Source organism: Camellia sinensis, chromosome 4 (genome assembly GCF_055761805.1).
Source record: "Camellia sinensis isolate YWXY chromosome 4, ASM5576180v1, whole genome shotgun sequence".
NCBI classification, from domain to species: domain Eukaryota; kingdom Viridiplantae; phylum Streptophyta; class Magnoliopsida; order Ericales; family Theaceae; genus Camellia; species Camellia sinensis.
The window spans coordinates 152117295-152142071 of record NC_138964.1 but is presented as its reverse complement, the minus strand read 5'-3'; the positions used below and the strand labels follow the sequence as shown (position 1 = coordinate 152142071).

Here is a 24777-nt window from a genome sequence, read left to right as displayed (position 1 = left end):
TATTATACAAATTAGTGTTATATATTATGCAAATATATGATAATTAGTTAGAATATTCTTCTATCCGCCAATCTGTCAAAAACCGCCCAAATCGCAATTTGTCAATCCGCTAATCCGCTAACCCGCCATTCAGTTTGTAATTTTACTTTCAAATCGCCTGAACCGCACTGCGCATACTCCTACTCAAGTCTTGGGCGAGGTAGCAGACTAGTCCTTGGGTAGGGCAAGCAGGCTTGGCCTTGGGCTGGAGTCTAGGCCAAGTCTCAGGCTAGGTTTACGGGTCAAACCAGCCTTCGAAACAGACGGCCCAAGCTAATTGGCATAGACTGGGAGTAGAGTTCAAATGGACCGTAGGCCATATTTACACTCCTAACTCTCCCTCTCTCTTTCATAATTTTTTATAATTATTAATCAATCATATCCCTTATACATAATTTGATCAAAAAAATAAATCTAAAAAATAAATTTATATTTTATTTTTATTTTTATAAAAAATAACAAATAACAAATGTTAAACATTACAAAAACGAGTCATCAATGTTGCAACGCAAAATAATGTAAATATTATAGAAATCATTATTGCAAAAAAGATGAAGATCAACAATAGCAAATCACTCTCTCATCAAATCAAATACAATTCCTAACTAAAATTAAAATCATAGAAATCATTATTGCAAAAAAGATGAAGATCAACAATAGCAAATCACTCTCTCGTCAAATCAAATACAATTCCTAACTAAAATTAAAATCATTAAAAGCTTATGCCTCCCCTTATCATCCTATTAACTGAATCCTCTCACCAAACATTACTTTTTCCTTTCCTTTGCCCTAATCCCCCAAGCCCTGAACCCTAAAATTCCAAAATTTACCAACACATCAAAATTCAACTTTTTACCCAGAAAAAATTTCAACCAAAGTCTTCCCCAATTCCTCGATTTTCTCTCTCATCGACGAACATGGTAATAGAGAGAGAAAGATGTGAATGATGGGTTGGACTTGGAGCTTCTTCAATCTGCTATGCTTCTCTCTCCCCAAACCCCATCCTTCTCTCTCTTCAATTCATTTTCCTTCTTCGTCTTCACTTTCTCTCTCCTGATTCCTCAATGCAACAATCCCATGGTGATGATGATCTCCGATGTGGCCCCTCCGTAGACAATCCCTGCCCTCCCGATCTCTCCACCATGCTCGAAGACGAAGAACCCTCCACTTTGATCCACACCCACGAAGAACCCAAACACCAATCGCAAAACCCAGAAAGCAATTACGAAAACGAAACCAAAATCAACGGCAATAGTGTAGTGAGGAGAGAGAGGCCTTCGAGGGCTTGCACGGCGAGGTCCGCCGCCAGGCTTTATGCGGCGGCAGAGGCGGAGGCGGCTTTGGCCGCCGCCGTACGGAGGCAGAAGGTGGCGAGGAAGGAGCGGATGAGGGAGGAGCCGCAGCCGCCGTCTCCTCCTCCGCCGCCGCAATGTAAGATAATTACACCGCTAGTGGCGGAGCCGCCTCCGTCGCAGTTGCCGCGGTGGAGTCTCCGGTCGATGTGGGAGCTAGCTTCCATTCTCAATTTCTTGAATGTGAGCTAAGAAAAAGTTGTGAACTTTGTTTTGGAATTGGTTTTTTCAGCTGGGTTAGGGCTTATTTGTTCTTTACTCTGTTTTGTAGGTTTTTAGGCCCTTTTTGAATATTAAAGTGGAATTCTCAGCAGAAGAGTTTGAGACCGCTTTGATTACCCCAAACAACACTTTGGGGGATATACATATTCCTTTACTGAAGGTCAGTGCTTTACTTTCAAGCAATTCTTTTGTGTTTTAAGTACCAAATATACTGTTTTTAGTGCATGCTGAGCTTTTTTTCTTGCATGCAATTTTGGGTTAGTGTAATTCTCATTGATGACGTGTGTGTTTTTTAGTATTCTAGGCATCATTTCATCACTGTTTTTGAAGCATTTCTATTGCTTATGAAATAAAATATTGCATTTTTTAGCTCCTATAAGTGGAATGGGAATTGTCATGGTACCTTAATTGTCTAAAAACTGGAGGCTTTAATTTGTTTTTGTTTTCCTGCGGTGAATGCTTATGCATAGTTTTTAACTTATCAATCAGACCGGTGTGGTTTTTGTTTTATTTATGCTGTTAGCTTGGAAAGCTGAACTAGGAAGTAATGAAGTGCCAAAACTACTGAGAAATACATATTCCTATATGATAATGTCATAGTTTTTTAAGTTTCAAAGCTTATTCACTTATTTGCCTATTTAAAAATAACATATGCAAGTGTGAATATTCTAAATCTGAATGACATTCACCTTTAGTTACGTGCAAGGTTCTGAAAAGCGGTTGCAGTTGCCGTAATGGTGGCGGTGGCGCAGTTGCGGTTGCTGGGTGTAAAGGTCGTACCTTAACGGTTGCGGTTACCGGAATCGTAAATTTTTTTTTTTCTCGCATAATTTGAAAAAAATTTACCGATACGCACATTTTTTTTTCCATGATCATATTTATTGGGTTTTAAAATAAGTATTGATCAATTTTCATAAATTTTTTAATTTGATCCAATATATTTCATATTTTTAAATCACTATAAACTGAGTTTTTTACATTTTATTTTAATAATTAATGACTTTATATTATACAAAAAATCAATAACTAACTATTATATATAAGATAAACAATGACAAAAGTAAGAGAAAAAATAAAAGCCTAAATATATATATATATATATTAATCAAGCCAAATAGATAACGATCACACTTATTATTATTTTCAAACAATATATAGATAGACACACACAAACAAAATGGTTGAGTGATAGTAGCTGAATAGAATAGCATAAGTCTTACAGTTTCAACAAATCAATAACATGCTCTTCATCTTCCATCCTCTCTCTCTCTATCTCCCATCTTCTCTCTCTCTATCTCTTGTTCCTCCATCTTCTATCTTCATTTTCCCTCCTCTTTCTATTTCTCTTCCCCATTTACAATTTTTTTTTTTTTTTTCTTTTTGTATTTTTTCGAAAGAAGCAATTCGGATCCGTCACGTAACGGTGCGTAACAGGCCGTTACGGTATTGTTACGACCGCTATAGCAGTCGCTACGGCCGATACACCTGTGAATCTCAATTACACTGCAAAAGCGGCCGTAACAGATGGCGGTAACTACCACAACCGTTACGCAACGGCATTACGTAACGGTTATGGCCGCTTTTTAAAACCTTGGTTACGTGGAAGCTTGGATTTTCCTTGAATTGTAATGGAATTGAAAAAGGCAGAGAGGTGTACAGTTTGTACTTCAAAGGAGGTTGAATAGGCCAAACCCTTGATTCAAATTGCTGACTAAAAATTAAACCAACAGTTATTATCAATTCAAAATTTTAATTCAATATTTCTTGAACAATCATATCACAATATTGCAGTAATAAATTAACTAACAAGAACATGCGAATACGTGGAAAATCTTGGGACCACGGGCACACAATTGACTAGATCAAGAGTTAACACAAACACTCAAGTAAATGACCTATAAGTGTGATAAAGAGAGTGGATAGTGTGAGGAAGGTTGTTTTGGCAGGCTCTTTCCGAGGGTCTTATTATTTGTGGCCTTGGAGGAGGAAATAGCTATTAATTATGTCATGAAGATAATTGGTCAAGGGTTTTTATGGGATCATACATTAATAGAAGCCTCTTGTATTGAGAAATTAGCTCAATCAATTCTCCCATGGAACCTCCATAATCCTAGAATTTTGATGACGATGTTTTTAGAAATTCTTGTTGTGGAGTGTATTCCATATGAAATTTTTGCTTTTCAGGCTTGTCAAATTTGCAAGGGTTCTGCTCTCATTTAGATATGTGAATGTTTTTTTTCCTTTCATTGTGTTCTTATTGATTAAACATTGGTGTTTGATACCTTATATTGCGGAACTAGACTTTCCCAGCTGGTGTAACAACTGGATCATATGTGGCTGTCTTGTGGAGTTGGTTATTTGAATGTTGAATTTCCTTGTGTTAAGGATGATCTTTTGGTCAATTTGATTGCTTGGTAATTTCATTAATTTTGCTACCGCAACAAGCTTTGCTTATTAATTTTATTTCATTTTCTACAGGCGATCCCTCCAATTACCCGTATGGCACTTGGACATAATACTTGGATTACAGTTCTCTGCAGAAAGTTGAGAGATTGGTGGCATTGGGTAAACATTATTTATGTGCTCCTTGAAACTAACGTTGGACAATGGTGCACATGAATAGATCCCTGTAAGTGATAACTTTTGAATTAACATGACTTTGGAACTTCTTTGCAGGTTGCAGAAGGGGAGCTACCAATAGTTGCATCACATGGGTGAGTAACCTTGAGTATTTGTAAAATTTGAATTTATGGACTTTTGCATGTTAAACAGTTAATTGGTTTATCTTGTTCATGTTGTTAGGGCTGAGATTGAAGCGTATAATGCACTTGATCCAGGGGTTCGTGTGGTGATTTTGAAAGCCTTATGTGATATTCGTGTTGAGGTATTATCATTGCCAAATAATTTCCCACTTTTGAATACCTGCTACCAATCCCATCTTTGGGCTTTGGTAGTATGCTAATTTGATTACTATTTTTACTTTAGATCATGCAAAAAAATTTATTTCACGGCAATGTTGATTTTTGCATGCATTGTTTACTATCATCTAATTATGAGGTTTATTTATATGCTGTTGTTATTTTAATGCTTAGACTTTATCTTGCAGTGTAATATGATAATTTCTTCGAAAACTTTTCTTTCCCATACCAGATTATAAATGTTGATCCATTGTAATTTTTTTGACAGACATGCCTTGTAGAAGTAGTTTGTTATTCAAATATATTATTATCATACAAAAGCATGTCTTATATTTTATTTTTCAAAACCACATGAATGGAACTGTCAAGTTATTTGATAGTAGTTATGTTTTCTTGTTCTTTGAAAGAATTACAAAAAGATATTTACATCTCCCTACTACTAGTACATGACCTAAAAGAAGGTTTTCAGTAGTGCCCTTAGAATCAAATCCTTTTGAAGTGTCAATAGCTGTAGCTGTGCGTAGGGCTTTCATCGTTATTGCTTCAGGTTTCAATCTATATGACAACTGGCAGGTTCAAAGTGCTCCTCTTCTGTATGAGCAGATAGTTACCTAACCTTCAAGAGTTTGTTCACCCGGGGGGGGGGGGGGGGGGGGGGGGGGGTGCACTAAGGAAATTATGGATATTTGGGTCCTCAAAAGTACAACAAAGAAGAGTGTCTGGGCAAGGAGAATGTTGGATTCCCCAAAAAGCATTTTGAAAGGATTAAATATTAGTTAGTTTTGAAAAAATTCATTTTTTTTTTTTCTAATTTTCTTTCATTGTTTTTGGAAGCATACAATGAAGGAATTGGAAATGATTGTCTTATTTTTGCAGCAAGAAGATATTCGGAATTATATAGACGATTCAATCAAACATGGTGTTCACCTTTCAACATTCCGTAAGGAATGTATTGGGGGTGATGCTTATGGAATCTCATATTGGTAAGATAGTTGTGCTTTTGGTGTGGATTTCATGCCATTTTTTTTAAGAGTAAAATACTGTGCGTCTGACCTGCTGGATTGTAACCAGTGACCTAAGGATTAGCTGTTAGGCTTAACCCCACTACAGTCCTCTGCTCTACCAACTGAGCTGAGGTCGGATTTGTGTGGGATTTCATAACATGTCACAGAACACAATTTCTTTTTATTAGATAAATAGAATAATACTGTTTTTGGTGAATTCTCATGTCATGTATTGTTGGGTAGTCACGTTTTATCTGCTGATATGTTTGTTGATATGTAGGTATGAAGATGATCCCATAATTGGTCACCGGTTGTACCGAGAGATTAGAAAGGTGGAGGTGAAGAAAGCAAAAGGAAAAAATGTACAGCCAATTCCTAGTTCATCGTACCAGTGGGAAATGGTTGCATCTAATTTGGATGAATTTGAAGATGTTTCTGTAAGTTACTTCAGTAATTCTATTGTATCTTCCATATTTAATTATGCCCAAATGCAAAATGTTTCTTTGGTTTTCTTTTTTTCTTTCAGCTTCTCTTTTTTTTTTTCCAGTATTATTATATTAGGGTAAATTATAAATACACCTCCTGAGTTTTGTTTAAAATACGGATTGCCCCCTATAGTTTGAAAAATTACAAATATTCTCTTGTTAGAAATGTTTTATTGAACAAAATTAACTGAAAAAACGAAATTCCTAATTGCTCTCCTATACCGTAATAAAATTACTTGAATTATTAATTGAACTCTATTTTTGACATCATTAAATACTGTTAATTAATTTGATAATTTATTAATAAAATGGGTCATTTGTTATGAAATTATAAACTTCTAGGGGTGGGATGCAATTTTTAAAATCACAAGGGCAATTTGTATTTTAAGCAAACCTTGGGGTGTGTGTTTGTAATTTACCCATATTAAGGCCTCGTTTGAGAACAGGCTTTTTTAGTAATTTTTTTTCTTTTTGGCTAAAATGTGATGTAAAAAAAACTAGTATGTTTTGGATGATTTTTTGGCTTTTTACGAAAAAATGTGCAAAAAATATAGAGAAAAAGGAATCTTTGACTTTTTGGTATAAGTTGTTGGCTTTTTTATTTTTTTAGTAACTTTTTGACTAAAAAGGGCACTTGCCAAACGAGGCCTAAGTATTATTTATTTTGGTTGGGTGTGGGGAGTGAGGAAGATCTGAATGGGAAGGAATTAAAAAATTAATTGATGAAGGAGCTGAAAACTTCCTATTTATGTTTCAATTGGATATATAGAAATGCAAAAAAGAAAAAAGAAAAAAAAAAAAAAAGATACCCTTATGAAAATAGAAAGTGGTCATGAAAAAAAATAAAAATAAAAAAATAACCCTTATGTAACTTATTTAATTCAAAGAAAGAGATCCTTATAGAATGCTATTGAGATCTGAACTCATTATGTACTTTTATCTTTTGTAGTTTCCCTTTGTATGTCTACTTTGATATATATATATATATATATTGTACAATTTGTGTGTGTTTAGTTTGAGTTTTTTGAATTAAGTTTTTTTGAAAATTGAGTTTTTTGTTTTTTATTTTTTTTGTTTTTAGTGAATATTTTTAAAATTTTAAGTATTTTTTTTACTTTTTTAGATGCACCTTACTTAGATGTATCTAAAAAGTGAAAAATTTGTGAAAAAATATTCTAAAAAATTAATAAATACATAAAAATATGAAAAATATATTGAATTATCATATTTTTTTTGTATTTTTAGTATTTAGTAATTTTTTAAAAGATTTTTTCACAAAAATTATACCTTTTATGTGTATTTATGTTTGGTGTGTCTAAAAATTAAAAAAAAATTGCTTAAAATATTAAAAAAATTCAGTAAAAACAAAAAAAAAAAACACGGAAAACAAGAAAGTAGAATTTTCTAAAATGTGTTTTTGGAAAACCAAAAACAAGCATTATTTTTTTTTGATAAATTATATATATTGTACTATTATATAAAGCGCACAACTCAAAAGATAGTTTGAAGCTTTGTAATGCTGTTTTCTTTTCCAATAATGCCCATAAAATAACTGGTAACTGGTTATAATAACTGCTAAACAGTTTACAAATATAAATGATCTTTCTCATTTCAAAGTGTCCAAAAGTTTAGATGTAAAATTGCTAGCACCATGTGTTTGCATCCATTGCTAGTATATATACATGACATGATAAATATATAAAACTAAATATTTTGCTTGTATATTCCACGTGTTGTATCCTACATTTTTAAAAATCTCCATGTCAACGTGTCCATGTTATGTTGTGTGTCCTTGTTTGTGCTTCTTAGTTCATAAGTAGATTGATTTGGTGCAGCTTTACCTTGTTGATACTCTATGAAGCTTGGGTACTTCGACATACATGTCGTACCCGTACCGGGTACTTACTGGCGTATGGTATCTCGTATGGTACTTCTGCATACGTACCGGGTACACAAAATACGTATCCAAATTTTTCTTTTTAATTTTTGGCGTACCCAGACGTACCTAGTATATACCCAAGCCGTACCGTACCTCAGTTGAAACAATATTTTCTTCTACTACAAAGATAAAACTCCTTTTACTAGACTTCTTTTTTATTTTTAGTTTTTTATGCTTAGCATAATTTTAAAATTACATTATGGTTTGTAAGTTATTTAATATATTGACATTTAATTTTAATTATACCTTTACTTTTGGCATTATATGTTAATTGTAGGTTGGATCTTAACAAATTAAACCATTTAATTAATTTTTATATTATTCTAAATTAAAAATAAATATTTTTTTACTAGCGTACCGAGCCGTACCCGTGCCTTACTTTTTTTAGATTTTACCGTATCGGCGTACTCGTATTGTACCTGTACCGGTACTCGTACCTGTGCTTCATAGTTGATACTTGAGTTTAGAGGTTTATGGAAATGCCTAACCTTTGGAGATATTGAAGTGCTAAAAACCAGTGAGGTGATGGTACATTAAAAGTGGAGTATTGGTGGTGGTTGCATGGTTTACAAAGTAGTTAAGCTAACTGCCTTCATTACGTTGGGAAATGACTGTGAAGTGCAAGTTGCATGTTGTGCGTGGTTACTGCTTTCATTTCCATAGAATGTGATGGTAAGGTGTGTTACATGTGTTGCATAGTTATTACTTTGTGGAGTGGGAATGTGATACAGGACCAATGTGGGGATTGTTTTGGGTGCTGCAAACTGTAACTCATAAACAGTAAATTCAGAATTTAGAGAAGCTAAGAGGTACTTCTATTGAGTGGGATGCGAGAGAAGTTGAAGCCTCACTCAGTGAATTGAGACAGGGTATGTCGCCTGATGAAAAGTGGGCTCAGTGATAGAATCTTGTAGAATTTTATTCAAGCTCTTTGGGAAAGTGTTTACGGAGGTTTGCTAACGAGAGTGGCCATCTTTGGAATAGTATTATTGTCTCTTAAGTATGGTTTGGTGGAGTGTGAATGCCTAAAGGGGGGAGGCAAGCAAATTGTATAAGGCATGTATATGCTTGAGAGTAGTCAATCTTTCTTGGATGATTTTGAGAAATGTATAATATACAAAATTTCAGCAAATTATGTCTTTGATTTTTTTGGTCATGTAATTTTTTTTTTTTTTTTTTTTTTTTTAAATATTACATATTAGACAACCATATCCTAATCATAAGCTGTTTTAGTTGTCTGAGACCATATGCTGCTACCTATTTTTCAACTCAAAATCAATATTATTGAAGATTTTAGCAGTCATCTAAAAATTTTGATACAGAAAGGGCTTTGTAAATCACTAATCCTACTTGTGACCATGACTTTTCTTTTACTGATCTTTGGTATTTAACACTCGTATAAATTTTAAACTTGTTGAAAACACTATTGATGTAGCCTTTCTTTATCTGCTCCTTGTCCTCTCACTTTCAGTTGTCCTGTCTTCTGTTCACAGGAGAAGCTTTTCTCTAGTAAAAATAGAACAGAGGCTTCACTTGGGAAGAAGTTGAAGAGTGACATGCTCCCTGAGATTGACAAGGTCCATAAGGTAGTCAACTATATCTCATCTGGTTCCGCTTTTCTCAGCTTTGCTCTATTTTACTCTTTTTTTTTTTTAAATTAAAATGTTTCTTGACTTGCTCTCATCAATTATTCTCTTCCTGAAAAAAATGCCTTCTGCATTATACTGGTGTTACCAAGGCTTAAAGTTTTTCAATTATCATTTGCAGAGGAAAGAGAAGCTGCTGAAAAAACAGCATAGACAAGCTCTTCTTCTTGATAATATGATCAACGTGGATGGGCTTGCTCAAGGACGCTCCCTTCGAGATAGAAAACCTGTCACTTATACTTTTGGTAAGAGCATGAAGTTTTTTTTTTTTTTTTTTTTCTCCCTTTTTTGGGTGGGTATAAGAGCATGAAGTTGACACACTTCATTTTCTCTAATAGTTGTGCTTGATATTATATGCATCAAAGTGAACTTTCTTGGGTATTTCATGATAATTGGTAAATCTATTCTATTATATAAAACACACAACTCAGAATATGTTTTGAAACTATGTCACATTTTCTCATACCCAAATTAGCCCTATGCAATTGTCCTTTTATTTCAAATTTTGATTTCTTTTGCTCTCCCCCGTCCCCCCTCTCATCTACATCGAGCTCTTTATTTTTAATTTCTTTTCTAGATGACATTGCAACCATAATTTCTGCACATGCATTGCAAGTGTGCATAGCCTTCTAGTATGGTTAGATTCAGTGAATTTTATCAATTGTTCTTTTACACATGTAGGGAAATAGATGAATAATATGATCAATTTGTAGCTAGATATCACACATCCTTGCATTGCTTTTGGTTAGAATGCATATGATGGTGTATTGTTCCTTGGTTGAAAATAAGTGTAATGAGATCTTTAGATTAAACTATTTAGTGCTGCATGATATGCCACATAGTGCACCAATTACGGGAACATTCATTGTGTAAGTTCTTCAGTTGGTCATGTGATGGAAAATATATGATAATAATACAATTTTGTCTGAAATGTGGAAAGAAAGAATAAGACTAATTGCTTAATTGTGCTTGCTTGTGTATTTGGTTGCAAATATTATTAAAATTTGTCTTAATTTTGTTAGAAACTGCCTTATTCCCTTGATTTATGGTTCTGTGCAACAAAAATACTATGTAGCCACATCATAGGGGCCTAATGTTTTACTTTAGTCATGTGAAATTTTCATGTGAGGTTAGATATTTGTATATTTTATTGTTATACTGCATCGCTTTGCAGATGATTATGACCGATCAATCAATGAGGCTATCAAGATAACCAAGTATGGATTTTGTCTCCAAGCAACATCATTTGATATTTCCATTTTAAAGGAATTTGCTTTCTAAATTTTTGCTACAAAGAGTAGACCTTTGTCTTTGCTTTTTTTTCTCATTTTACTCTTTAAATCAGGCGGAAACAGTCATCCCCAGAACCTACTGTCAGAAGAGAATTCGTTGCAAAAGCTGAGGCTTCTATAAATGGTAGTTGGAGTGGTCCTTCGCAAATTCCTGAGCAAGGCTCTTTCGACATGCCATCACCAGAGTCATTTGATTATGATGAAACTGATATGGACCATAAACCTGAACTATTGGATCGCAGGTAGACTCAACTTCTTTCTATCCATAATTTTTGTTCCGATAATTCATCCATACCCTTACTGGTGTCTTGTGGTATACAGTAATCGACGAAGACAAAGGCCTCAACGGTATTCAGCGAAAGAGTTTGTTGAAGCAGTTTCAGAGAATGAGGCTGACTTTGATAGTGATGATGATATAGTTGGAGAAGCTGTATACGATGAAGCATATTTGAGGCAGAGGAAGAAAATGAGGAAAATGTCAAGCAGCTCTGAAGGAGATGAGGAATACCATTGGGATGATGAAAATGCTGAAGAGGAAGAGGAAGAAGAAGATGATGTTGCTGATGATTCCTTAAGTAATAGCGACAGTAGTGATGAGCCCCGAAGATTTAAGAAATTGCCAGGCCGTACTAGGAGGGAAATTAGATTAAGGTCAGTTGATGAGCTCCAGTCAGGTCTAAGGCGTAGTAAAAGGGCCATGAAAAATCGTATCAATTATAAACAGTATGAAATGTCAGAGTCAGAAGCGGAGTCAACGAAACCTGAGAAATCAAATGCATTGGATGAACACACAGATACTGATAATGCAGAATTTTCATTGGAAAGTCAAGATTCCGAGGGCAACAATGATAACAAGGAGATAAAAGAAGTCGATCAACCTGTAGAAGAAGAGCACCCTGAGACGGTAGAGAAAGAGCGAAACCAACCACCTGAGAAATCAAACAGCCCAGGTCAAGATGAAATTGAAGGTGTAAGAAAAAGGCGATTTCTTGACCTAAATGAGCTTGCCCCGAGTTGCGGTTTTGAAGATGGTCCCAACACAACAATGAAAGATGAAGATCCAGCAGATGACTTCTAATGCTTCCCTCGCCACAGGAAGGTTTTAGTTTTCTGTTGGGAAAACCTTGGTTGTACGATAGATAATTTATAAATTTTGCTATGAGCCCCAGAAGTTGCAATTAGAGACTTACCACAGTTTCTTCATGATTTCCAGCGGGGAGCAACTTGGTGCTGAGAATATTATGTAGATTGAGTGGTCATTTTTTAGTATGCCTACATTCAAAGAAACAAATCTACGGCAAATGAATGGGAAATTTGTTGGGAGTTCTTTAGTCTTTTCTTATTGAGCCAGTGTACAATATATCCTTTTTAACTCATTGTAACTGAAAATTTTTACTTTCACATGTTCAAGCCCCATTGTTTTATCTTCTATGGTCATGACAATGGTCTGCTTCTGAGCATCAGGGTTGGTTGGTATCTATCTGTTGGTATGATCAAATCAAATTTTACAAACTGATTTCTTTGTTGTAATTAAACCTTCCTCCCTTGAAAGGTAACTAATCCTCTTACTTTTTCTAGCTTTGCATCTTCTTACACTGCTGATTAACAGCTTTGTGATTGGTTGCTCTGAATATTTATTCGTATGTATGAGATACATTGATGCAGTGCTCTATTTCAGAACGAAACTGATGTTTTAGATAGCTGCCATTAACATACATAATTGACAATTGAAAATATATTTTTGCGTCCTTAAATCAGTGGTTTTTCAGTTTCTTGCTTATCTTGAGATGTTGAATCTTCCTTTTTTGTGTCCTCCATTCTTAGCTGCTCGTTTGCTTTCTTTTCAGCTGCTTCTTTCTTCGCATCCTCAAGAGCTTGAATCAGTTTAGACAAGCATTTCTCTGCATCATCTCTTGCAGACTTGGGCATGAGGTTCTCTGCAACATCAGCGGGCGTGATCTTCGTCTCCTCCATCAACTGCTTGATTGATTCAAACATTGGGTGATCTTCTACCGACAGGTAATTCTTCGCTAACACCTTAAATCCCTCAAAACTACAGTATGAAAGCTCAATATGCTTGTCCATACGTCCTCGTCTTATCAGGGCAGGGTCTAATTTCTCCACAAAATTAGTTGTGAAAACAATTATTCTCTCCCCTCCGCTGGCAGACCAAAGACCGTCAATGAAATTCAGAAGCCCAGAAAGCGTAACTTTGCTAGAACTCTCTGCCTTCGGTTCTTTCACAGGAACTTCGTTCTTCCCGTCTTCATTCTTGTCTTCTGCAGATTTCTCCGGTTTCTTCTTTCTTTGGCCTGTAAGATCAAGTGAACAGTCAATATCCTCGATTACAATGATTGATTTACTCGTAGTCTCAATCAAAAGCTTCCTAAGGTCCGTGTTGTCCTTAACAGCCGTAAGCTCGAGATCATAAACATTATATTCCAACAAATTTGCCATTGCGGCAATCATGGTGGACTTTCCAGTGCCGGGGGGACCATAAAGTAGATATCCCCGTTTCCATGCCTTCCCAATCCGAGCATAAAAATCCCTACTCTGGCTAAAAGTCAACAGATCTTCCATGATCTCTTGCTTCTTCTCCGGCTCCATCGCCATCGATTCGAACGTCGCCGGATGCTCAAACGGAATGTGGGTCCACGTAGCCTTGTTGTGGATTGACCATTTATAACTGGAATCGTTCATGTAGAGCTTTCTCTGCCTATTCTTTACCCTAATCTCTTTCCCTCTCTTCACCACATGTTCCAAGTAAGACTCCGTTATCATTTCCCTATCCCGCTTATGGAATGTGAGCTTGTAATACCTTTTCTCTGGCTCCGGATGGTACCCCATGGGCATGGCCCGAGGCGATGACGCGGCTTTGGTCAAGACCCACCAAACTTTCACACCTTGAAACTCGTCTGTAGTTTTTTCATATTCATCCATGCTGAGTACTAGCTTCTTGTTGTCCTTTCCCATCTTGGCTTTGAGCCTCTTGGCACTGTTTGATGTATTCTTGCTGAGGTATGCCTCGACTGCGGCATAGGCTTCGCTGCGGTTTAGCCGGGTCTCGTTGAACTCGTGGATTGAAACCCGGATATAGGGATCGAAGAAGCTCCTGATACTGTGAGTGTGCTTCTCTAGGAAGTGGCGGAGCTCGTAGGGACAATATTGGCGGATCATGGCCCAAACAAACATGAAACTAGCTAGGGCTGAGCCCACTGCAGTCCATGTCTCTGCCATCGTCGGCAACATCGTTGCTGCACCCGCCACCATCTTTTTCCTCTCTCTAGAGTAGAGAGAAGCAGGGTGAGTTCTTGGTCTTACTCTTACATCAAACATCTAGAGACTTGTTTGTGGAGAGAGAGAGAGAGAGAGAGTGTGAGAGTAGATAGAGCATGTGTGAAGACTTAAGACTTAAGGTAGTTGGACATTTATAAGACTGGTTTGAGCACCAACTCTTCATAAATTCAAGAGCTTTGATTGGTTGAACTACGTGGACCTAAGTCATCAATAATGCTGAGATTGATGACGTCTTGAGTAATCAATTGATGTGAGAAATTTCCAAGAAAGTGACCAAGAAAATGTGTATATGGCTTGGATGGCCTGGTCTTGTGGGGTCTTTTGATGTTGATTTTCTTCCTTTTGGGGTGTTTGAGACTTTTTTGGTTTGGAATTTTGGAGTTATTAATCCTTGAAATGACAAGATTGTACCCTTGTTCTGAGATCAATTTATGAATTATATGAGGGTAATTTTGTCAACTCACATAAATTAGTACCATGCTATCTTATTTTTTTACAACCTTCTATTTTTATTTTTTTACTATAGAGAAACATAATAATGTTTTTAGGTTTGTGAGATGGGATATAAGAAACACGAATACTCACATGAACATAAATACAGAATATGGTGATTTAAACAAAATAAAGACAGGTATGCAGTAGGAATATGACAATTATATATTTTTATTCGTTTTATATATATAATATCCATAAATAAATAACTAAAATTTCTAAAAGAAATAGTACTAATTGAACATAAGAAAATTAAATTTAAATTAGTTAGAGACTTTAGTGCTTGTTTGGCATAGTTTATAAAAGATAAAAAGTCAAAAAGTTATCACTATTTACAAAAAATATATATATATATATATAAACAACAAATTTAAACAGAAAAAAGGTACAAGCCAACTATGGCTACTGTAGTGATGGTACAAATTTACACAGGACGGTACTGTTCGGCCCGTGGTGGCTCATTACGGGTTCCGTTTTGATAATATGAACTGTTCAATTTGTAGAATTCGTCGAATACTATATGTCTGTAAAAAATCATGTTGATCGGATATCGATAGCTATATGATCAAATTAATTTTGTATAAAACAAAATGAACGGTGAACAAATTAACGGTTGACAAAAAACTAATTCGATGAGATAGTTATCGATATCCGATCAACTTGATTTTTTATAAGTATATAGTATTCGACGAGTTCTACACATTGAACGGTTCGGATTATCAAAATGGGACATGTGGTGGGGTCCCACAGGCTGAACAGCACCGTCTAGTCCACTACACAACCTGAAAGCAACGTAGCTAATTGGTTTCCTAAACAATCACTATCAATATACGCATAGGGGGCATTAGGGGTAATCGGATAATTTTGTTATTTTATACAATATTTTAATGTACATTTTTTCGTAAAATGTTAAAAAGTTATCCTAAATAACCTTTTTTGTTACTCTACTTTTTTAATTCAAAAATTACATTTATATAGTTTATCTCAAACAACCCTAAATATGTGTTGCATTAGACTCTCCAAATCATTAGAAGTCATTCTCTTAAACCTTGTTTGGATTTGTATTGCCTTGTAGATAGTTTGATGAGTTTTTTTTTCTATTTTTTTTTTAAAGCAACATTCATCTTTTTGAAGGGGCTACCTTCCCTCATATCTATGATTAGACTGGAGGGTATCTATGATTAGACTGGAGGGTATTGTTGGGTCTGTGGGGGTTCACCACGGATCCCGATTTGATAATATGAACCGTTGAATATGTAAAGTTTGTAGAGTACTATATGTCTGTAAAAAATCACGTTGATTGAATATCGATAATTACATGATCAACAATTTTGTATATAAAAAAAATAGACGGTGAAAAAATTAACAGTTGACAGAAATTTAATTCGATGAGATAGCTATCGATATCCGATCAACGTAATTTTTTACAAGCATATAATAATTGACGAGTTTTACACATTGAATGGTTTAAATTATCAAAACGGGATTCATAATGAGCCCCACGGCCCATCAGTACCCCCTGTGAGACTAGAGGAAACCCGACCCCTTTCTGAATATTATAATATGACCTTTTGATTTATTAATCTTAAAAAATGAAATGAAAATAAGATGAGTTCTTGTCCTGAAGCGTGCTCTTATGTGTGTCTGCCTGGTGTCTACGTGTCTGTTGAAAAACAATTTATTAAAAATATAGACACGTACAAGCCCTGCATTCTCATCATGTCATGGCAATGTATCATAGGTGTTGCAAAATGACAACATCTATTTTAAAAGTGTCGATGTGGGCTAAATTAAAGACAAATGGGGAAGCCTGTGAATTGAATTTGCATCTTTGTTGTCTGTTCTTGATGATTTTACTTATCTCAATCCTCTGAGGCTGTTCACATACCAAGTTTTCTATTTTTGTTTGTATCATTGATAATCCAAATGTTCCTGTTGTTTATTCATTCATTTTAAAAGAATGTAGAAAACGGTTGTCTCTTATGCTATGTTTGGTTAGGAGATTTGAGGAGAAATTTAGAAAATGAAATGAAAAAGGTATGTGAAATGTGCATAAAACATATCTATATTTTATCTAGTTTCACACACACACACACACACATATATATATATATATATATATATTTTAAATCTCTCTTTAAATCTCCCAACTAAACACAACGTTAAGGTCAAGGTGCTAAAGTATTTATGTAAGCATTGACTCGTAGTAGTCTCATGACTATTGATTGTTTTTGTCATCGTTTTTGTACATTGGTTTCTTCTTCCCACACGGATTTCTCTCTTTGTGATTTCTGATAATGATTGGAGGGCAGTATGTGATGCGTAGTTTGAAATGTTTTCTTTTTTCTTTTGGATTTTTTCTTTGGTTTACTTCTTGTTTTCTGGTTTCTTGTAATCTTCCTTTTTTATTTAGTAAAATCCTTTTGTAGCAGCCAATCAAAAAATAAATAAACAGAAGACAGACTTGTGGCTTTGTTTTTAATTTTATTGTTCTTTGCTCTTGAGGTTATTTTGAGGACAATTTTGTTGGTAAAAATGGACCTTATATCCACTAAACTATTGGGTTAAGAAAGGTGTAAAAAAAATTATCCAATGGTCCTTTGTTTTTAGGGGTTAAGAATTTTTTAAAATTTTCTTGTACAAGTTATTTGAGCACTTAAGTTATATATGGATCCCACCCGCTATACTAACTAAGTAAAAATTATATCAACTATTCTAACACAAAAATAAAATGCATGCATAACCCTTATAAGCCAATTCAAGATATGTATAAATGAACAAATAAAAAAGCATAGCAAAGAAAAATTGCTAAATGCACATATATATATTTGTGTAATTAAACTAAAAAGTGTTTTTTTTTTCAAGCAACAAAGAAAAAAATAAATATTTTATTACTTGATTTTTTTTCTTTGCTTTTCGTTTACCTTCACAATTTTAAATTTGAACACAGCAAAACAGGATGAGTTTCAAATTTACTCTTTTTGATAGTAAAAATTGCACATTTCTAGATTTTGTGTGACATTCTTTAGTGTTTGCACTGTACACAATGATATAAATTTGAGACCCATTTGTTTGAGGAATAATACAATATTACAGTTGCCCAAGTGAAAAACATGTAATTTTAAGGTGTTCAATATATTGTTTTTCTATACAAACCAATATATATATATATATATATATATATTTGGGTTCTTTGTTGTAAAGATGAAGTTTAGATCTTGTTGGGTAGGACCGTTTGTCTCGGGTATGCTTGCTGGTTCCAGTGATTCCAGCACTGAACCAAACTCCATAGGAGGGGCTGCCCCCAAGTTGGAAATGGGTTATGGTTGTATGTATTTTTTGTGGAGTATATTTTTGTTTCATTTTATAAAATTCGATTAATTTGATTTTCTTTTGTTACGAAAATAATCAACTCAGCGGGTATTATTATAAACTATTCGGAACATGCGAAGAAAGACTAAAAACAAAAATCTCTAACTCATCAAAACCCTCTTCTCTAATAATCAGTTAAAAGGGAATAAGAGAATGAGATATTATATTACACGAAATTCAAATTCAGACATCACATTTTGTAAGAGAGAGCGTCAAACCCCTACCTTTTTTTGATACCACCTATTCCTTCGCTATCCAGAATGGAGAGCTGACTATTTCATCTTTTTTCTTTTTGCCATTTTTCTTTCTTTCTTTGTGTTTTTTTTTTTGGGTGTGACTTTTTCATGTCAACCTGGATTCATATTGGTAATTTTGAAGCCAAGTCACAGATGAAATTTTATTGTTGAATGAGTATAGTATGATATAGTAGGTCAAAACAAGTCTTTTGCGAGGCACAATAATCTTTGCCTTCTCTCTGACTTTGACTAGTCATATTATTGCAAGCCAACAATTGTTTACCAGTCTGAAAACTAGGTTTTCCTTTTCTTTTTCCTTTTACCTTTCCCTTTTCCTTTCCCTTTCCCTTTCCCTTTCCCTTTCCCTTTCCCTTTCCCTTTCATTGCATCATCTTTTAAACTAAAACTGCATCAGCTATGATAGACACATGATACTCTCTCAAATCCTTTAGTTACAAACGACTAATAGTAATTAAATCATGAAAAATGCTTCGGAACTCGAAATTCTTGGGGCTCGAATGCCCCGAATTCAAAACGACGTCGTTTTTTAAAAAAAAAATTTCCCTCTTCTATTTGTCAAACAAAGGAAGAGCAGAAGAGATAAAGAGAGAAAAGAAAAGCAGAGAGAAGAGGGAGAGGGAGCCGATCTTCTCACGCCATCGCTGTCGCCGCCACCTCCTCTTCCGTCACTGCTGCAACCACCACTGTCACCGTTACACCACCTCCGTCGTCGCCCTCTCTCTTCTCCTCTTCTCTTTTTCTATATATATATGTGTGTGTGTGTGTTTCATGTTGATTTTCCAGATATGTATATGTGTGTGTATTTCATAGATTTGTGGGTTTGATTTGTTTCATGGATTGTGGATTTGATTTGTTTCATGGATTTGGATTTGATTTGTTTTGTTTCATGAATTTGGCTTTGATTTTCATTCCAGATTTGGCTTTGATTTTCTAGATTTGGCTTCTCCTCTATCTCTTTCCTCTCCTCTCTTCTTCTTTCTTCTGCCTTCTACTTCTGCGAGTCAAGGAAGAAGAAAAGAAAGAATGAAAAAAAAAAAAAATCCAAAACAACGTCGTTTGAAACCTCAGGACATTCGAGCCTTCAATTTTTCGAACTACCCAGCGGGATTGTTAAATCATATGCCTTTGAGATTTTTGTGTCATGATATACTCACGTAATCTAATAATTATGAATATTATGAGTTAAGAATGAAAAAATTGAGCACATAGAATTTGACCATAAATCAACTGCCCCACAGTCGCCATTATAATGCACAGCCTCATAGACTTCCAACCACAATTTCAACAGTAATTGTATACAATGCCCTACCGAATTAATGGTACAATGCCCTGGAGTTCGAAGAACTGCTTGATCGGCCTGAACCCTTACATTTAAGAGTGGACCCTATATAATCAAGGAACTGCTGGACATTGCCCCAAAAGTACTATGAGCCTGTTTGGTGCAATTGTTCTCGAGATAAAAAATTATTATTTAAAAAACAAAAGTTAAAAGTACCCGTTCCCTAACTTCCAAATAATAAACATTTTTCAACTTATTTAAGTTATTTCTACCTTAACAAAAAGCATACCAAACATTCTAACCCCCCCTATGCCAACCAAATCCGTTTACTTTAGCCATGTGGAGATAGAAGCTCCCGCTATTTCTCTTTGGTGTTAAAATCGTTTACTTATGCAACTGCGGTTCTGTAAAATCACAGAACAAGGATTTGTGTAGAAATGTTTGCTGAACATTTCACCCACTTGATTGTTTTCTAATCCAAAAAAACAACACGTCGAATGGAGAAAAGATGATGAATGAATATTATAGGGTCCTAAATAACCCAGTTCATCTAACAGTCAATTCTCCAAAGAATTTACAGTATATAGGATACTATGACTGCAAAACTTGTACCCTTTTCATATACTCACAGATTTTCCATGTCGGAACTCACTCCCTTTTCATATACTCTCCGATTCCCCACCTTGCCAACTGTCATCTCATGTTGCAGCACTGAGGCCTCCCTAGCTGTTGCAATTTGTTCCACATGCAGATCATCTGCCTTGGAGACTGGTAATGCGCTGTATAATAATCGTCGATGCAACCAAACTGACAGAATTTCAAGCTGTGTACATACTCCACCGGTCTTGAGCTGTTGAATTTTTCCACCCACATTCCCATACTCACATCCTCCATCTTGAACAACTGTACAGAAGATAAAACTTGTTAACAATCACAAAGAGACCATGATCGCCTGCATCAAGTATCTATATGCATGTGCATGCGTGTAGGTGGGTGGGCACGTGAAACAGAGAAAAAGCAATTTATAGTAAGCTACCCTTAATCTATGTTTCTCAAATTCAGATACAATAAAGCGTGCAATGTCTGATGTCACGATGTAGCCTGGGCCATTTGCATAAGGTGGGTAATCTTCTTCTGGCCATTCCTGAACCACCAAAAGATGAAGAAAAGGTATGAGAACATAACATAAATAACAGCTCCGCAGAAACGAGTCACGCAAATCCCAAATCACATGTCTAAACAATGATGACAATATGTTGGATGGTGCAAGAGAAATTATGAATCATGCCGAATTGTAAGTAGAAAAATCAGTGAAGTTTTATGATATCTCTGGTGTTCTAAAACAGTCCATTTCTAATAACAATGCAAGTGACAAACAGGTTGAATAAGCAGTAATAAGCTCCAACTTCTTTACAAACTAAAACAAGATTAACAAATTATAAAGAGATTTGTACTTTACATCCAGCCAACAAGTTTCACATCAGGTGCAGACCATGTATACACATGAAGACACACATATCCCTATAAACAATAGGCTATTTTCTGCATCAATAAATCCATTGCGAAAATTGTAGAAGCAATAATATCCATAAATTAGAAGCAAAGCAGAGTAGAAGATTTTCCTTTTTGAAGTAATTATATCCGCACAAATCAGAATATCTTAAAGCTACTAGGTTGATAACTCAATACACGCAAAAGCAACAAGAACAAGAAATCATGGCATCAAGGGAACAGAACCAATGTATTCAGTGATACCTCATATGTGACTGCCCATTTACCATAACGCAGGGGCTTATGGTAGTAGTTAACATTTCCTATATAAAAGCTTTTATTATCGGGTACTTTCTTTGCTTCCTTGATAACTGCATCCAATCTAACAAATGTGTCATCATCACACTTCATGATATACTTTGCAGCCACTGTTCGAACCTGTAACCAAACAAAGACATCAAATATGATTAGCTTCCAGTTGTATATATAGCATTGCCACCTCCAACTTTTACCACATTCTACTACTCACCCCATATTCAGAGATGGCAACAGTTTTCAGAACAACAAGGTCATAATTATCCATATATGGCACTATAACAATGTCACCGAAGAAATCTGCTTCTTTCTTTAGCTCCACATTGACTTCTATTCTCGCATGCTGTCCAAAAATTAGTTTCAACTTAGATTTCATACACAAGAGATCGATAATTTAAACCAGAACTTCCATCATTGCCTTCACCTACCAGAGCTACAAAGAAACGAACGACTACATTAGAGGACTTGATAAGCCTATGTTGCATCCAAGACTTTCTTACAGCCATCCGTTCAGCAAAATGGTTTCCTGCTGAAAGAACGCCAATGAATAATTCCACCGGTCCATCCGGAATAGGTGGGGCCTGCCACCTGCTTGACATTTCAAGAAGCCTCTGAGGAGCGAAACTGGGATGTGAATTGGGCAATGATGCAGCAAAAACAGAGAGAACATCAAGGTCACCATTCAAAGATAGCCCCGTAGCATCTTCAAGTGCAAATCCCTGTGAACATTAACGACCTTAGGACAAATCCACATTCATCGTTAAATCATTGGTTACATGATTTTACTCACAGTGCGATAAGGAAACGAGGTGACATGCCTCCCGTCAACATTTACATGATAGCCCTCCAAGCCCGCACTAAGAGTTAGGACAAATAGCTTGTCCTCTGCAAATGGGAAAGGCCAATCAAAAGTCACCTTCTTGGTTCTGCCAATTAGCCGGTTCAACCACCATGTTGCCTTCGACTCCTCAGAGTGGTCATCATCATCACGGATCCACTTCTCACACTTTACTTGACCGTCAACTGCACATAGTCCACAGAGTACACGATGGATAACAATCAGGGTGATGTAAAGAGCCGAAGTCCCGAAACCATTTCAATGGTAGTATACAGAAAAAGAAGGCTTTGATACAGGTCAATAAAGGTAATCAAATTGACAATAAAAAACACAAAATCAGATAGAAAACAACCAAGAAGATGTTCTCTTTTGGAATTTTCTTTTCATTCATCTTCAGATAGCAAGGAAAGAGTAAAGGAAAATAAAAATTCAGAATCTCACAACCACAATTCCAACTCTTTTTAAGTTTTTTTGCCCTTCTTTTTCAAACTCAATCAATATAAAGATGCAAATCATTCACCCCCAACATTAGAACTCAAGAAACTCAATCAATAGACAGATGCAAGTACCTCAACCAATCAAATCAGATTAAATCAACCTACAATTAATTCTTTTTTCCCCTAATAAAGTATGATCATTTCTCGCATAATTTTACTCATCTTTCAATAATTCAAGTCAATCATACATACTACGAATTTTGAAGGCGATTTTATGACTCAAATTGAAAAGTACTTATTTTCATTTATAATCAGTAAAATCACAATAAATTTCACTCACCAGTCTCTTCATCAGCCTTAGATTTCCATCCATCACACCGTAACCCCGACCCCCATTGCATCCTATAACAAGTATTCTGCTCAATCACAGGCTTTCCACTCCAATCCCCCTTCAACCTAGGATTGAAATGCAAAATCCTTGGTGGGTCCTCTCCATCAACAGTCTTCAAACCTTGCAATTCCATCATAAACTGTGAAACCATCACATACTGACCATCGTTCAACAAAGATATCTTCGGGTCGTGCTCGGCGTGAGCTTGTCTCGGCTTCCCCACAACAGTTATATGAGAACCCAATGTCAATCCACATGGAAGAACAATGATTCCTCCACGGTCTGTGAATTCAGACCCTGACAATGAAATCGAATTTGCGCACGACTCGGTTCGATTCTCTGTAGTCTTTTTCACATCGTTTCGAGCTTTCCCTGATTCGAGATCATCCCACAGCTTCTTCCCCAATTCGAATGCCTCTTTCGCCGACTTCAAAATCCCTGAAAACCCATCTTTACTACTACTATTCTTAACACTATTCTCGAAATTCAAACTCGATAGAGTTTTGTACTCTCTGACTCGCCTCTCGGGCCTTCTCGATTGTGAAGGTTGGTGATTCAAATCTCTTAGAGGGACCTCCAAGGGCCGAATCGGAGCTTCTTTTTCTACCAATTCTTCTTCGCTTTGAAGCTCTAGAGGCCGAGACAATGCGTCGTTGAAGAACCCATTCAAACCCTCTTGTGACACAGCACTGAACCCAGTTCTGAATACAAAAGGAACTTCTAAAGTGACCATGAACACATACAAAAACCCAACACAGATCAAAATTTGAATCGATCTCTGTCGACTCAGATATACGAACAAGTCCAACTTCTCTCTCTTCATCTCTCCTAATCTCTCTCTCTCTCTCTCCCTCTCTCTCTCTCTACAACAACCCTGAATTCACAGAAAGCGTAACCCTGATTTAACAGACTCTGATCATGCAAAATACAACGGAAGTTTCTAGAGAGAGAAAGAGCTGAAACTGGTTCGAATTTGAATTCGATTTTTGCAGAACGTTGCCCTTAATTCTCAAGCTCAAGGAGAGAGTGAGAGACTCAGGTTATCAACACAGACGCGTTTAGAGAGAGAGAGAGAGAGCTGGGTTGAATGAGGCTTGGGAGGTCGGTGCGGTGGCTTTTCTGGAATGAAAGACCAGACTTTCTTTGTTGTTGTTTTTTTTTTTTCAAAATCAAATGGAAGAAAAAGAGTTGGTTTAAATGGAGTTAGGAATATATTCAATAAAAATTAATTAATTACTACATAAAAATATTTGAATGAGATTCGGGTGATGTGTCTTTTGCTTTGCAATATGGTAAGAAGTTTAAAATTTTATGTAATAATAAAGAATGTATAATATTCTTTAATTTTTTAAGTACCCATTATTAAAAGCACAACCTAAATATTGATAATGTTTAATTTTTAAATGATCTATTAAAAAAGAAATGGATCATTTTAAATTAAATATTAATTCTTTAATCACTTTGAAAAAAAGGAATAAATTATTTTGTCTCTTATTTTTAATTCAATTGATAATATTCAATTTCTAAATGGTTTCTCTATTAGAATAAATTGAAATAATATAAAAATTTTAAAATAAAGATGTAATTAAATTAAAGCAATGATTGAGATCATCACCATTCTCACAAGATTTTTACAAATCTAGATTACTCATGGTGTGAACTCCCTACATATATGAGTAGATCTTATACATATATGGAAGGCAAAAATCAC

At 35.4% G+C, this 24777-nt stretch overlaps 3 protein-coding genes across 3 annotated transcripts; 1 reads left to right on the top strand and 2 right to left on the bottom strand.

Annotated features, from left to right (window-relative positions):
* Window positions 1-546: 546 nt before the first annotated feature.
* Window positions 547-12321, top strand: LOC114316914 (DDT domain-containing protein DDR4). The gene is made up of 12 exons (XM_028263611.2): window positions 547-1574; window positions 1663-1773; window positions 4092-4178; window positions 4290-4327; window positions 4416-4497; window positions 5408-5514; window positions 5816-5972; window positions 9453-9545; window positions 9727-9850; window positions 10780-10822; window positions 10951-11139; window positions 11219-12321. The coding sequence occupies exons 1-12, from the start codon at window positions 1104-1106 to the stop codon at window positions 11973-11975; spliced, it is 2259 nt and encodes a 752-aa protein (XP_028119412.2). The 5' UTR covers window positions 547-1103; the 3' UTR covers window positions 11976-12321.
* Window positions 12322-12569: 248 nt separating this feature from the next.
* On the bottom strand, window positions 12570-14681 carry LOC114316915 (AAA-ATPase ASD, mitochondrial). Its single transcript, XM_028263612.2, has one exon. The coding sequence runs from the start codon at window positions 14231-14233 to the stop codon at window positions 12647-12649; it is 1587 nt and encodes a 528-aa protein (XP_028119413.2). The 5' UTR covers window positions 14234-14681; the 3' UTR covers window positions 12570-12646.
* A 5280-nt stretch (window positions 14682-19961) lies between these two features.
* On the bottom strand, window positions 19962-24261 carry LOC114316903 (hydroxyproline O-galactosyltransferase GALT6-like). The gene is made up of 7 exons (XM_082866567.1): window positions 23016-24261; window positions 22191-22423; window positions 21829-22119; window positions 21615-21743; window positions 21350-21523; window positions 20631-20738; window positions 19962-20497 (listed from the first exon to the last, which is right to left on the bottom strand). The coding sequence occupies exons 1-7, from the start codon at window positions 23887-23889 to the stop codon at window positions 20288-20290; spliced, it is 2019 nt and encodes a 672-aa protein (XP_082722693.1). The 5' UTR covers window positions 23890-24261; the 3' UTR covers window positions 19962-20287.
* Window positions 24262-24777: the final 516 nt, after the last annotated feature.

Bases quoted from the DNA above. Each gene is read 5' to 3' on its own strand.
- LOC114316914 (XM_028263611.2), top strand. From the start codon at position 1,104: ATGCAACAATCCCATGGTGATGATGATCTCCGATGTGGCCCCTCCGTA. The intron at 4,498-5,407 runs GTATTATCATTG...TTATTTTTGCAG, and splicing joins TATGTGATATTCGTGTTGAG to CAAGAAGATATTCGGAATTA. The intron at 9,546-9,726 runs GTAGTCAACTAT...TATCATTTGCAG, and splicing joins AGATTGACAAGGTCCATAAG to AGGAAAGAGAAGCTGCTGAA.
- LOC114316915 (XM_028263612.2), bottom strand. From the start codon at position 14,233: ATGTTTGATGTAAGAGTAAGACCAAGAACTCACCCTGCTTCTCTCTAC.
- LOC114316903 (XM_082866567.1), bottom strand. From the start codon at position 23,889: ATGAAGAGAGAGAAGTTGGACTTGTTCGTATATCTGAGTCGACAGAGA. The intron at 21,524-21,614 runs GTGAGTAGTAGA...GTTTGGTTACAG, and splicing joins TTGCCATCTCTGAATATGGG to GTTCGAACAGTGGCTGCAAA. The intron at 20,498-20,630 runs GTAGCTTACTAT...TCTTCTGTACAG, and splicing joins TTGAGAAACATAGATTAAGG to TTGTTCAAGATGGAGGATGT.